We start from the raw sequence: 14,716 nt of genomic DNA, 5'->3' as shown, positions 1-14,716 counted from the left end.
GAAATTATATTAAAATTATGTAAATTGTATTAGACTCTAAAACTAATATAGATATACTGCCATCTATGTATAACCTAATTTTTGTGAAGTTCACAAATCATGTCCATTTTCTGAAGGTAAACTGAAAAATCTTAGAGCAGAGCTGTGAAATTACTCTTTCATAGTTTAGCAGGTATTTATTTCACTGTATTAGCAAGGTCCATTAATCTGTTCAGCTCTGTATTTGTATTATTTATTCTGTGGGAAAAAAAATCCCAGTGTATTATTTGCCATCAGGATGAGGAATTTTCAGCCTGTTCACCTTCAGGAATGCATTGCACCCTTTCTAAAGCATCTTGCAATGGGTGAGTAAGAAAACAAAGTTTCTGTTTGCTTTTCCAGCACTTTGCCTTTGTGAAGGAGCTGAAAAAAAGCTGCATTTTTCTTAGCTGAACTGAGAAGTTAATGGGATAAGAGACTGACATTTCTAATTAGCCATAACTTGAAATTTAAAAACTTCTGCTCATGAAAAAATTCCTTAAATACATCATAACCTTCCAGGGATGTCACCCATCAAGGAAACAATTACATAGATTTATTTAAGAATCTTTTCAATCTGAGAAAAAAATCCCCATTTAATTCCAATGAAAAGTAATCAGTGTTTTTTTTTGAATAAAATATTATGGGATACATCCCTTAAAATCAGTCTTGTGGTTTATTCTTGATCTGTTCTTCCTAAACACTGTTTAGGAAGGTCAAGTATTCAGGGTAAAGCTGCTGTTAATGTTTATCTCTAAGATAACCATGGGGTCTTGGTTTGAAAAGACAGGTTTTTGTTAAGGAAGGCAGGAGCCCTCCTTGAAATGGAAAATGTAAACCCACTCTCTCTGAATTATTGTAATTTTTGAAACTAAGAGGCTCTCAGGAAAAGATATGGGGATAGGAATAACAGTTCTTTAGCAGGAAAATTAAAAATACCAATGCAATAGTGCTGCAGATGGGCCTGGGCTCCCTCTGGCAATGCAAGGCAGCAGAAAGCTGCTCCTCTGGCAATGCAGGGGGCAAAGGCTGCTGGGGTGTCCCAAACCTCAGATTGTATCCAGGTAGGAATGCTTGGCTCCTCCCCTGGGCGGAGCATCTCCCCATGGGATGCTGGAATTGGATCAGCCATGCAGGGACACTCAGTGGCCATGGACAGGAGATAATTAATAATTAATGGCCCATGAACAGCAGAGATCTCCTGGAGGGAGGATTGGTTGTGGAAGAGATAAAGAAAACTGCCCAAAGAACAGAAGATAACTGCCCCACATCTGACAGATGGTAAATAAAATACTGTCATCCTGTTTTTTTCAAGTTTTTCTAAGCCTTCTGAGGTCTACATTCTTGTAACAAACTTTCTCACTCCCTTTATGTAAACAGCTTATTGTTTTGCATTCTTTTATGGAGGAAGAGAAATTTGATGGACTGTTGGTTTGTCCAGTCTCCTTGGAGAGGTGGCACTGTCACCCTCCAATCCACTGTCACTTTTGGAAGTCTATAAATGTTAGAGTTAAAAATGAAATACCTTATTTTTTAACCTTAAAAAAAACTAAGCAAAAAACTAAACAAAAACCAAAACAACAGAATATCCCCCCAAACCATATCTTACAACTCAGGACACAGGGAAAACCAGCTAAATCTGGGCACTTCACCCTTGTGCTGGAGGCACTGTGAGTTTGTTTTCAGGTTTGTTGTCACATGAAAGCTTCAATTGCTTCCACGTGGAGATGGGAGAGAGGGAGGGTGAGTGAACTGCAGTGCAAAAACTCCAGTTTAAAAATTGCCTGAGCTGAGTTTCTTCTGCAAAAAGCCACCTTAGCTGCCCCTGTGTCCACAGCAAAGCCCAGCCTTGTGCTGGATGAGCTGCCCAAGGAGTTATTTTCATTTCAGCCCAGCGCCTGTGGTTCAGGGCTGGTGTGCTGCTGAACAGGAGAGAGGTGGGAACCTCTCCCCAGCGCTGCTGACATGAAACAGCTTTAGCATTTCTGCCAGAAACACTTTTCTACCAAAAAATTGCTGCAAAGGAGCTGGGGTTATTTGCCCTGTGTTTGAGTCACTGTGCAAATGAAGCCCAGCACCAATGGCAAGGGTTTTGAAAAGCCAGATAAAGGCAAGAGGATGTGTATGGAGGGATTATTGCAGGTCCTGGTAAATCCTCATTTCCCTTTTTTGTTTGGTTTAGGATTACCATGCAGTAGCAAATTACACATCCTCTGCTCCATCCCTGACAGGCTCTTCCTCAGATTCAGATATTCCTTCAAGAAATGCACAGAAAACCAGGGGGAAAAAAAGTAAATACATCTAATAAATGTCTCACAAAGGTATTAATTTCTAAAACGTCAATATGTAATTTACAAAATCACTGAAGGACAGGGAAACAATGACTCAGAGTCATGGTCATCACAGATCTCTCCTCTACATCATCCCCTTTTCTCACAAATCAGGAGAAAATCCATGTAGGGGAATGAAATCTTAACCTAGCAGCTCTGAGCACTGCAATTGCTGGCTAGACCCTGCTTTTATTGCAGAATTCAGGCCAACAGACTTGATCTTTTTGAAATAAGCCAGAAATAAAATTAAAAGAGTTCTGGAGTGACCACTTATCATATAGTGGCTGAGAGCAAAAGCTATGGGGAGCCTTGAGATCAAATATATATATAAAAGCAATATAAAAAGGTATAAAAACATACATGCTTGATGCTGTGGGGATAAAGATATATTGGGAATTTTTAAAAAATTATTCCTCCTGTGGACAGGTTGCTGCTTCTTCCTGAGACAAGCAGCTCTCCAGCATTTTCTGGTGATGTGTTCAGAACAGGTGAGATGAGAAATGGTTTTGGGGCATGTGCCACCTCCCCAAATACCACATTTCCTGCAGAAAAGCAGAGACTGTGAGGTTTACAAAAACCTGCAACCCCCACCAATGGAAAATTGCCAAAATTGCCATGATGAGCTCAGTCAATAAATTCATGAGGAGTCTGCAACCAGTTTTTAAGTTCTTCAAAAGGTGAGCTAAACCAAAATCCCTGCCTCCTCTTATGACACAGCCCTTCTGCCCATACTTTCCTTGTCTGCAGCCAGTCAGCAGGCAGGAGGGAGGGGCAAAGCTGATTTAAAAGGCTTTGCAGGGGCCCACAGCCCCTCCTTGCCTGACTGCCCATGGCCACTCACCTGGAGCTGCCCGCTGGTGGGAGGATGCCCATCCTGGGACTGGGCACCTGGCAGGTACCTGCTGCAGCTGGGCCCCTCTGGGTGCTGGGAACCATCACAGTGGATTGCTGAAAAAAATCTCCTCTTTGGGTCAGGACAATGCAGCAAATCCCCTGTGAAACGTTTCCTTTTGAAATAGCTCAGGTAATGCAGGGATTTATTCCCAGCCTTCAGGAAATCTTAGGGGTGAGTGGAGGGAGTGGAGCAGGTACAAGATTTTTTTTCTTAGCTATGGAAAAAAAAAATTACATGCTGCAAAAGTAAAAGCTTCTGCCTAGCTAACTTTTCTTTGTATTTTTATTTTGTTTTGGTTTCGTTTGTTTTGTTGCTTTCTTTCGGCACTGTGTTAACATCCCAGCATGTCATGTAGGTGTCATCTGTGATGAGTGTGTGTAGCTATAGGAATTTAAGGGGCAATAAGTAGTTTTGGAAATGGGAACTCACAATAATCCCTTAGAGACTTGAGGATAACTTGTTTTTATTGGCAGCAGATGAGAGTGCAGCACTTTGCACCAGTTTGGGTCGTTCTTTACCTGCAAATATTTCCTAATGGACTTTTGGTAAGAGAGAGTAGGTTAAGAATATACTGAATTATAAATGTAAAAGGAGTCTGGAAATGAGCTGAAAATTTTAAGAAACTGATCTTAAGAAAGATAAAAATATTTTTGAAAGTGAACTTTTCCCTGGATCTGAGACTGGAAACAAAATATGTCAAATCACAACTTCCCAGCTCCATGAAACACTTTTCCAGTCTCCACAAAAATATCTTAAATTCCTGCCATATTTTTGGGCCATTTGATCTAATCAGAATTTAACTTTATGTGCACAAACGGGTGTGAGTTTGTTTAGCCCTTTCAGCCTTTATTTTTCTGATGACAAAGGGACACTAAGAAGCCTAAAGTAGTTCAAGTAGGCTTTAAAAACCAAAGTGTGCCTTGGGGGGGCCTCTTAGGGCCCAGTGCTGTGATGGGGGAGCTCTCTGAAGGAACCTGTCAAGTTGCTAATAGAAACTGGTCAGGACTGAGTAGAAGGAACATTTTGGACACATGATCTCTGTTATGCAATGAAAACAAGGCCCAGGCCCATGGTGATAATTTCATTAAAGCTCTTTGGTTTCAAGGTTCCCACAGCAGCCTCCCCTTTACCTGGCAGCTCTGACTCGAATCTGCGCTCAGTGAGCACCTGAGCAAATGAAACAAGGGATTATTTTCTCTGGAAAACATCTCACATGAGAGAGCTTTATGTAATCTCAAGGGCAGGTTGTTGTCTTTGCTCACATCCAGGGAGGGATGGACGGGGAAAGGGACTGCAAACAAAGAAATCCTGTAAAACTTTCAACAGTCTCTTTTGTTGTGTGCTGAAAAAAAGTGGTATTTTTTCTATGTTGTTATTAATTTAGGTGAACCAACTAAATGCCCTTTGACTGGAAAAACTTGGAGTAGTGATATAATTAAAAAAAAAAAAAGTAGGAGGTTGTTACTGTCATATTTTTTGAAAAATCCTTTTGCTAAGATTTCTTCTTCTGGGAAGCTGAGAAGCTTCAGCTTCTCCATGTTTTACTCCTCTACAATGTAATTTAAAAAATTGTTTACCCAGCATGTGAATTATTTTTAATTAATGCACAGTCACAGCCAGCTGTGTTGGACTCTCCATCCCGAGTTTTTATTATCATTCTTGTCTAACCTTCTAATGTCTCCTTTCTCCTTCTTTAGTATAGTTTTATAATATAATGTAATAGAATGTAATAGAATGTAATATAATATAATAATCAGCCTTCTAAAAAATATGAACTCAGATTAATCTCTCACCTCGTCCTAGAGACACCCACAGCACCGCAACAATTAATAACCACAGGAGGTGATCCTGATTTTGAATCCTGTTTCTGTTTGGGGTGCCATTTTCTGGATTCAGTCACCAAACAGCTCAGCGGTGTCTCCAAGCCAAGAATCTGAAGTGGTTTGTTTTGCTATCCAGCACCAAGTGTGTGTTTTACCCAGGAGATGGCACTGTCTGTAGTGTTTTGAGTCCCCTCGCCTCCCTGTCCTGTGTCAGCAAGAGCTGGGTTGTTTTTGTGCAGGGCCAGGGCACATTCCAGAGGTGATTGGTTTCCTCGTGTCGCCAGTATGTCACACTGAAGTTGCTTTTCATTTCTGGGGAAATTAGAATTTATTTCAAGGTAGCCTCGTGTCCCAAAATGAACTTCCAATACTTAGAAAAGGGTGGATCAGCTCAGGCACCTCATCAGTGCCTCCCTTTGCCATTTGATCCCACAAAACTAATGAAAGCCAGATCCAGGCTGGTGTTGGAACCCTAAATGCTGAGGATTTTAAACTTTCTGTGCTTAAAGGCACAGACCCACAAGAGAACACTGCATTTGACCTGAGACTGTGGAGAAATCTTCCAAAACTGATAGCACTGGGATTATGGGTGTGTAGTTGGTTAGAACTGTGTAATATCACAGGCTAGAGAACTTAGAGTTTGGAGGTTTAGAATATAGTAATAAATATGAAGCAAAATGGAAGTTTTAGGGCAGGACCAGGTTGTTCTTCTTTACCTTCTTCTTCCTTCTTCTTCATGGGTTTGGGTGATATTTTGTAATTGAACAGAAAAGTCTGCAGTGCTGACTTCGAGGAAACAGTTATTAGGTTCAAAAAGAAAATAATTGAGGTATCATTTCTTAATTAGGTAGTTTAGTCTTAAAAGACCTTGTAACAAGAAATAGCAAGCCTTTAGCAAGCTATTAGCAGGCCATTTTGTGCCTTGCTAATAAAAGACTACAGAACTCACTACGGTGAGATTATAACATAAATAAAAGTATTAAACACCTAAAGCTAAACAGATAAATAATAATACTAAACACCTAAATCTAGACGGAAACTATAATCTCAAATACATTCAATCCTAACCCCAACAAAAAAACCCTCAAAAAACAACAAACAAACAAACAAACAGATAACCCACAGCTGGAATATCTCATTATTCTAGGAGCTTAAAATTGCCAGATTTTCAGAATAGCAAAGCTCTTAATCTGCTATTTAGCAAATCACTGTTTTCTCTCGTGGTTTCAGTCTCTGCAGGGGGCAGCCAGGGATGCAGTGGAGTTTGCCATCGACGTGGGGTACCGGCACCTGGACTGTGCCCACATGTACCAGAACGAGAGCGAGATCGGGGACGCGCTGCGGCACAAAATGGAGCAGGGCGTGGTGCGGAGAGAGGAGCTCTTCGTGGTCAGCAAGGTGTGTCCTTGGAGATGGCTCTCACGTGGGGCCAAGCTCAAAGTCCCACCACGGAAAGTGCCATGGGATGTGTTGGAACCCAGGACATTCCTCTGACTGCCCTGGAGGGCTTGAGACCCTGGCAGGGGCTCAGAGACCTTGGCACGGAGTCACAAACACCTGTGCCTTGGATTTTAGCCCACGGAAACAATTAGCAGCTTTGTGTGAAGATTAACAAGGCACAAGGGTTTGAGTAGAATGATAGTGAATTTGTCACAGGGTGAAAAAGTAGAATTTTGGGTTTTTAGAATGGGGGTTCAGGAGGCAAGATGGAGGAATCTGAGTGTGTCCAGTCTTTCTCCTTCTTCTTCTTGTCCTTCATCTTCTGTGTGATGGTGACATTTTTAGATTGGTTTAGAGCAGAGACAGACTGTCTGACATAGGTGATAGGTATTGGGAATTATTGTAAATAAAGTACAGGTAGTTTTTAGTATAAAAAGATAACACCAAGGACAGTCAGCGTGCCACAAACCAACCTGCTGGACAGACCTCAGTGGGTTGGAGAAAGAATATTGTAGATAAGAGAAAAGAAACAACCTTTAGAATGAGAGCCAAGGAATCCTGTCTTCTTCTTCAGTCTTGGGGCTGGGAAAAAGAGACTTTGCAGCACCTCAGGGTCATCCCAACACCAGGGATGAAGCTGGGAATTACCTCCTCTGTCAGGGCAGAGCAATCAGTGGATGGTGAGGGGAAGGAATAGGTCACCCCCTGAGAAACAAAAGGCTGGGTTTGAGAGGGGTTTTTTTGTAGTCCATGTCCATTGTCAGCCATGGAGACAGGAACTGAGGCCGTGCTCCTGGTGGCCTCTGGGATAGGAAGCAGGGCTATTGTTTTTGTGGTCACTCCTGCTGCGCTGCCGGCCTCAGCCTGTCAGCTCCTGTATGTTATGCTTTGTTTTGTTTTTTCCCCCAGCAACAATGGTAGGAAAAATAAAGTAACTTCTATCTGCTGGAAGCTGGTGGGTCGATTTTCACCAGGTTCACTTATTTTCTTTGTTTTAATTGTTGCAATAATTGATGGAATTTCAGAGTATCTCATTCTCATTTTAGTTACTTAACAGTGCCACAAATAAATTGAGGTGCCTCAAGTGGCACCTCCTCAAGGTGAGAAGCTGTGCCACACACACCCTGAGCTGCCTCTGTGCCCTGTGTTTGCCTGCCAGGGATGCTCTGGCACTGTGAGGGCAGCAGAGCAGCTCCCAGGCTTGTGTTTGCCCACAGCTGTGGTCCACCTTCCACGAGAGGTCCCTGGTGAAGGAGGCGTGCCAGAAAACACTTGCTGCCCTCCAGCTGGATTATCTGGATCTCTACCTGATGCACTGCCCCATGGGATTCAAGGTATTGCAACTTTAAATCCTAGGATCCGTCTGTCAGGGCTCTGCCCCTTTTGCCTTTGGGACCAGACATCTCTTTAGTCTTCTCCAATGAGGAGTGTGGGTAAATCTCATTAGGACATAATGATAAATTTCTGCAGGGAGAGCCCAGGAGGAAAGGAAAGGTCATGGCTGCTTAAATTAGGTTGGTTTTGTAGTACAAAACCTCCCTGGCCTTCTCTCAACCTGAGGCACACAGAAGTGCCTGCAGGACAGAGTCTCAAGGGACAGATTTTCCTGAGGATTTCTCTGTTGATACAGGCTGGTCCTTTCAGCCATGTCTCACCCCACCACAAACATAATTCAGGATATCCAGCTCAGTGTCTCCAGCTCCACTCGCTTGCCCAAATTTCTAAATGATTTCTTGAAGTATTTATAATTCAGCTGACCTTCGTGTTGCTTTTCCTTTTGTGCTGCTAGGCAGGAGAGGAGATATTTCCTGCAGATGGAAACGGAATGATCATTCCCAGCAATACAGATTTTCTGGATACGTGGGAGGTACATTCATTTACAGGCCAAAAATATCTTGCTAGTTTGAAATAACAGCCTGAAAACTCTAAGCTTTCCACTGTGGGAATTGTTCTGAGAGAATTTCTAACATCAAGTATTTGAGATTGCTGATTTCTCTGCGTCCTTGGGCTCCTTTTTGTGTCAGTGTGCCAAAATTTAGGTATTTTTATATCTACTGCTTACTGAACTGACTGGGTTGGCATGACAAGAGGAAATCTTTGACTCTGTGTGCACCCTGCAGTGGCTTGAGCTAACAAAGGCTGTCTCTCACATCCCTACCCCACTCTGGGCAATTTCTGGTGGCTTTAGTTGTAGCCATGCTCATCTCTTGTGGCGCCTGAGCTCTCCAGACCCCGGCAAAGCCAACATGCCTGTGCCAGTGTACCACAGCACCCAGATTTCTGTCTCTGGAAGGAGAGGGACTTGGCCAAAGTCCTTTGCTAAGCTCTGTGAGCAGCACAGGCTGCCTGGGAGGCCAGGCTTGGCTGCGAATTCCAATTCCTGCTTGGCTGAGACTTTGGGCTTCCTTTCCCTTCCACTCCCGTGTGCTCAGCACAGCCAGGCCAAAAGCAGGTAAGAAACTCACCAGAGTCACAAGAATTCACTGCTGCTTTTTGCCTTCTGTCAGGTGAAGAATAATGCACATTTTTGTTGTTTATTTGAGGGAAAAAAGTGGACATTTCAGGCTGCTGCTTATGACAGCAACTTTAAAGTAAAATTATTTCTGCTTTGGAACAAGGGTATCTTCTGCTCTAAAGGCTGCTAGCAGATTATTTCCCCAATTCTTTTCTGCTGGATGTGACAATCTAATTAGGGCTGTCTGGCTGTTTTATTGCTCATTAGGGTGAAAGAAAATAGGTGATGGAGGGGGAACACAGTGCTGCTTATCCTATAATCCAGCTGCTAAATGGTACATCTCTCTTGGGAAATTAATCAGTGTTGATCACCAGTATCCATCCTGTTCCAGATGTCTTGTGACAGCTCCTTGTTGAGCTGCTCTGTCCCAAAGAAGGTGCTTTTTATTATGGGATGATTATTTGGTTAGCTGAGGAATTACTCTAAAATAATCTCTTCCATGTGTCTGAAGGTTTGCCTGGGATAGTATTTCAAAATAGTAGTATTTTACTGAAATAACAACAACAACAACAACAACAATAATAATAGTTTAGGGGTTGTGTGAATATTGCTGTTATGTATCTGTATGGTGACACAGAATGTGAGATCTGAGTCTGACCAGAGCCCCACTGTTCAGGTACTGTTCTCACAGCACAGGATGATTTTTACCGCTCAAGTTTTTGTGTGGGCATTTTTTTCCATATAAAAATGAAAGAACTTGATAGGAATTGTGGTTCTGTGGTGTTTCTAGGCTATGGAAGAGCTCGTGGATGTGGGAATGGTGAAGGCTATTGGAGTCTCCAACTTCAACCAAAAACAGATCAATCAGCTCCTGGGCAAACCAGGCTTAAGACACAAACCTGCAAACAACCAGGTAAATTGTCCTGCAGCTCCTCAGCACGGACATCACACCTGTCTGGGCTGTTGCACTGGATGGAACATTTCTTAAAAATCCCTTAAAAACCCGACACCTGCAAAAAGAATCACATTTTCAAAGCTGATGTGGCACAGTGATGCTAAACCTTGAAGTACCTTCTGCTTTTGAGAGGTGAAAGATAATTTTTTTTCTTTTTTTTTTTTTTGAGATTGAGAGCCACCCCTATCTTCCTCAGAAAGAGCTGATTAAGTTTTGCCAAGCCAAAGGGATCTCTGTGACGGCATACTGTCCCCTTGGAGCACCCAACTGGCCAGGGTAAGAATGTTTTGTGAGATTTCTTAGATGTAGACTGAAGTCAATGCAGTAAACCAGTCTTAGGATGAAACCTCTGAGAAAAACTACTGTAATTAAAAAAGGACTCACTAATTAATTAAAAATCACACCCACAGAAACCTCACACTTATTGTGATATTCAGTCCACCAGTTTCATATTTTGAAGAAAAATGATCAATTGGTTGATGAAAGCAGAGAAGAGAATTCTTAACTGAGTTTTGCTGAGCTTATTAAACATGTAGGAGAATTTCTGAACTAAAAAAAAATAAAACACCCACAACAAACCAAACAAAAAACCAAAGCAGCAGATGCTTATGAAAATAGCAACTTTGCAGTCCTGCTGAGACAAAGGGATTAAGTTTGTAAATGGGGAAGTTGCAGAAATTTTGCTTTTACTCCCATCCTCATGGCTTTCTCTGACCTGGGACAGGGCTTTTGCCAGAGCAGCTGTGCTTGTAAAGGACAAGATGAAATTCCTGGGATCTGGATCAAAGAGATTTCCAGCTTGATCTCAGGCTGGACATAAATGTGTTATATGACCTGTTTTTACTAGAAACTACAGGCCTCTTCTCATGTGCTCCCTTGTTATAAAAGGGAAGAATGAAGGCAGGAACTGAAGTAACAAGATACTAAATTAAAGAGTGCAAGATTATGGTTTTTAATAATTTAAACAATATTCTTATGATACAGGGCTTGAGGGAGAGGGAGTGGGTTATTCAACTACTGAAGCCTGGTTTTTTTATTTTTACAGGTCCAAGCCTGACCATATTTCTCTCCTTGATGATCCTCAAATTAAGCAAATTGCACTCAAGCACAACAAAACCCCAGCTCAGGTTAATACTGCTCAGAGCTGTTTTCCCTGCTGACATGTATTCTTCCCACTTGTGCTAAAGTAACTGCTTACAGAGGAATTATGGAATAATAATAATATGGAATTCCAGCTGTATCCTGTACACAGTTTAATGCTTTAGAAAAACAGTCTCTCTACCTCAGTTTCAGTGATGGACAGAAGATTGGCAGTGGCTTTGGGCTTTAACTGGCACTGGCTGCCTCTCCACACAGCATCCTGCCAATCCTGAGCTCTTGCTCAATGCACTCCCTTGTTGTCATCTCAGCCTCAGAGATGGGTGAGGATTTAATGAGCTCATGCAGTAATTAGGAAGGGTTTAGGTAGCACTTCTCCTCTGTGAGCCCTCTGGTTATCAGCAGAACTGCTCTGTGTGACCATGCAGACACCTTTGCTTTTCAGCTTTCACAAGACAGGCAGCACTTCTCATCTGTAAATTCCCTGTGTGCTCCTGCAGGTGCTTATCCGGCTCCAAATCCAAAGAAATGTCAGTGTCATTCCCAAATCTGTCACTCCACAGCGTATTGAAGAAAACTTTAAGGTAAGAGGGCACCTTACAGAGTCATTAATGGTGTTGAACTACACAGGAAAAACCCCACTCTGCCAATGGTACAAACCACCCCTCAAACTTAGAGCTGCCAAAACCTTTGTCAGATCCCACATAGATTATTACTTCTTTATGAATGCAAAAAGTCACTTTGAAAAGTAAGGAGTTAGAACACATCAGGTAAGAGCCAAACTCTTCCACCTTGTGGTACAGTTTTGCTGCAGGCAGAGCCCACCACACTGTAACCTTACACATTTATTTATTGCTCTCCCTACACGTGTGTCCCCTGCACATCTCCTAGTGCTTCAGCCTGCTTCTGCTCTTCTTTCTGCACATAAACTTCCTTGTCTCACTGCAAACTGAAGTAACCCAGCTGTCTGGGACCTTGATGCAGGTGTTTGACTTTGAGCTGAGTGCAGAGGAGATGGAGACCCTCCTTGGTTTCACGAAGCGCTATCGCATCTGTGCGTTAACCCAGTGAGTACCTCCTCCTGCTGCAGGCTGCACCAGGGCTGGATTTCCCCTGGATAGCTTGGATTATCTCTTAGATATCCTCTTAACAGACACTATCTGATAGCCCCTTAAAAATAAAAAGAGAGGGAGGCTCAGCCAACAGCTGGTCACATCTGCTGGAATCTCACCCTTGGGTTAATCAGAGTATTGCCCATCCTGTCCAGGTTGGGAACACTGGGATTTCTGCAGGCACAATGTTCCTAAGATGTCCTGTACTGGATGCATACCAAACTGCTGCCTGAAAATTAAAATCAGCTGGAAATTCCAAAAATAAATAAGCAGCCATTTCCCCCCTCCATTTTCTTTGGCTCCTTTACATAAGGGACAGTCAGAGTAAATAAATTCCATTTTAAGAATGAGAGTTGTAGGGTTTTTTTTGAAGGGAAGAGCAGTGCCTATGTACTCCTGCCAATGTTATCTAGATAACAGAATGGTTACAGACTCACCAAGACCTGCATTTTATTCAGTTTTCCCAGGTTACCCACTTGTCTAACAGCACCCTTGGGAGTTTCCAAGACAAAGGTTTAATATCTCAGGGAATTTTGGCAATTTCAGCTGAGCATAAGATACATTATCCTTTGAGAAGGTCACTGATACATGCAAATGTTACAGAGAATTCACTTTCCCTGCCCAGGATAAGGAGACAATGTGTTTTTAATGTAGTTCAGTTTCAGTTCTTTTACCAGGGGAAAAAAAAACCTTTTCTCTAAACAATATCCTTAAAATGTTCTAATCATGCTCTCTTTTTCTAGATGCAAAAATCACAAGGACTATCCTTTTTTAGAAGACTGACAGAGACATCAGCTTCAGATCTTCTGGGGGATCCAGACCATTTATTGTTATTTCAAGCAACTTGCAATACTTTGTGCATTAATTCATAGATAGAAGGGGAATATGTATTAAAAAAATGGGAGAAGGTAACTCACAGATATTCTGAAGAGTCATCTTTGAACATGGATACATTTGCTTCCTTTGTATCAACCAGTTGTATCAGTCCTTTATCTGCTGTTTTAACACAATTTTCAGTTGCAGCAAAATCTATATTCTCTCTTAATGTAGTAATTATAATGAAGTTTAATAAAGCCACAAATTGGGATTAGGGAAAATCATTTTTTGTCTTAACTATAAATCTGACTAAGTTTAGAGAAAATTTAAATTGTCTGATTAGTTCTACTTTTGGACAAAAGATCAATAAATTTACTATCTTTTAACTATCAGTACAAGACAATCCATTTAACATCAGAGGATCTCAATGACATGACATGCTGCTTGAGATGCTGAGTTCAGTAATTGCAGTGTAACAAACCAAAAAAAGCTCTTTAGTGGACACTGCTGAATTATGATTCAGGAGCTCTTAATGGGGTTTCCTATTTATGAACTGCTAAAAACTAATAAACTACTAGGAGATTTGTATGTTTGGTTTATAGTATCTGCAAGAGTATATAAATACTGTCTTTATCAGTAGAACAGCTGCAGTTGAGACTGCAAATCTCCTAGAAAATCCAAAGTCTGATAAAGGAGACACACAGGAATTATTTTGTTTGGCAGCTGTCATATTTAGCAAGGAGAAAAGCTGGGCAGCTTCACAGAAGGCAACAACAGATTTCACTCTCCTGTACTGTTCCCTAGGTATTGCTTGCTTGTGTTTTGACTCAAAGGATGTCTCTGGATGCTGTTGTCTGGCTAAAAAAAAAAAATTAAAAGTCAGTGCTGCTGCAGGCCGTGTTGGTGTTTTAATGAGGTGTCTGTTAATTAATACTCGCTCTTTAACAATTGACCCAAAACTTGATTTAGGCTCTTGCAGATCAGGATAAGAACAATGTGGCTCAGCACTGCATGCAGAGAGAAGGACAATGTGGAATCAAGATTCAGGACTAGGATACACACTTAATGGATATCCTTTTCCAACTGATTTTCTTTGTAGTTAATGAAGGAAATGATGACGTATCTTTGAGCTACTTCAGGCTTTTCCAAGATGTTTGAATAACAGGTACCCTAGAAACAACAGAGCAAACTCCCACCAAACTGGATTTCCCACAGCAACTCCTCTAAAGAAAAAGGTCTGAAAAATCTACCAGGAATTGACTCTGAACAGTTATACTGCAGTGATATGGACAGGAAGGTGCTGGTAATGAACATTTTCTTTTTTTTTCTCCTCCTGAACATGCTACATTAACAAGGCCAGTTGCAGGATATCACCCTAGATGCAATTAGAAAGTGAACTCTGTGGAAGGTGCTCTGCTGCCTGTGGTCACTTGTCAATCCACAGCAGTGGCAGAAATCCCCTCTTAAGGCTGAAGGATACAGCCTGTCTTGAAATATTCTCTACTTCATAGGAATTTTCTAACCACATTCCAATTTAATCACAGCTATCAGACTTGAAGCTATTTACAGGATGTTTATAGACTGTGGTAGGCAGGAAGTCAGACTAGATGATCACAGTAGCCATATAATAGTAAAAAATTCAAAACAAGTTAGAAGCCAGAGATTGTGCATTTGTTTCAGAGACAATAGATCTTTTTCAGCTGCAGAGACTTTAGTAAAGGTAAAAGGAGAAGAATTTGGGTGGTGTCAGCTGCTGGGAATTAAAGCCCCCCTG

The 14,716-nt window shown here is 41.7% G+C and overlaps 1 protein-coding gene across 1 annotated transcript; it reads left to right on the top strand.

Annotated features, from left to right (window-relative positions):
• Window positions 1-3,172: 3,172 nt before the first annotated feature.
• Window positions 3,173-13,328, top strand: LOC131557428 (aldo-keto reductase family 1 member B1-like). Its single transcript, XM_058804635.1, has 10 exons — window positions 3,173-3,243; window positions 6,297-6,464; window positions 7,724-7,840; window positions 8,296-8,373; window positions 9,752-9,874; window positions 10,086-10,192; window positions 10,962-11,043; window positions 11,515-11,598; window positions 11,999-12,081; window positions 12,870-13,328. Exons 1-10 carry the CDS (start codon window positions 3,178-3,180, stop codon window positions 12,907-12,909), a joined length of 948 nt encoding a protein of 315 aa, XP_058660618.1. The 5' UTR covers window positions 3,173-3,177; the 3' UTR covers window positions 12,910-13,328.
• Window positions 13,329-14,716: the final 1,388 nt, after the last annotated feature.

This window comes from Ammospiza caudacuta, chromosome 5 (genome assembly GCF_027887145.1).
Source record: "Ammospiza caudacuta isolate bAmmCau1 chromosome 5, bAmmCau1.pri, whole genome shotgun sequence".
Lineage (NCBI taxonomy): Eukaryota > Metazoa > Chordata > Aves > Passeriformes > Passerellidae > Ammospiza > Ammospiza caudacuta.
This window is presented reverse-complemented; position numbering and strand designations above follow the sequence as displayed.

Coding starts and splice junctions, on each gene's coding strand:
- LOC131557428 (XM_058804635.1), top strand. CDS start 3,178: ATGGCCACTCACCTGGAGCTGCCCGCTGGTGGGAGGATGCCCATCCTG. Junction 3,244..6,296: donor TGGGACTGGGCACCTGGCAG/GTACCTGCTGCA, acceptor TCGTGGTTTCAG/TCTCTGCAGGGGGCAGCCAG. Junction 10,193..10,961: donor GGAGCACCCAACTGGCCAGG/GTAAGAATGTTT, acceptor TTATTTTTACAG/GTCCAAGCCTGACCATATTT.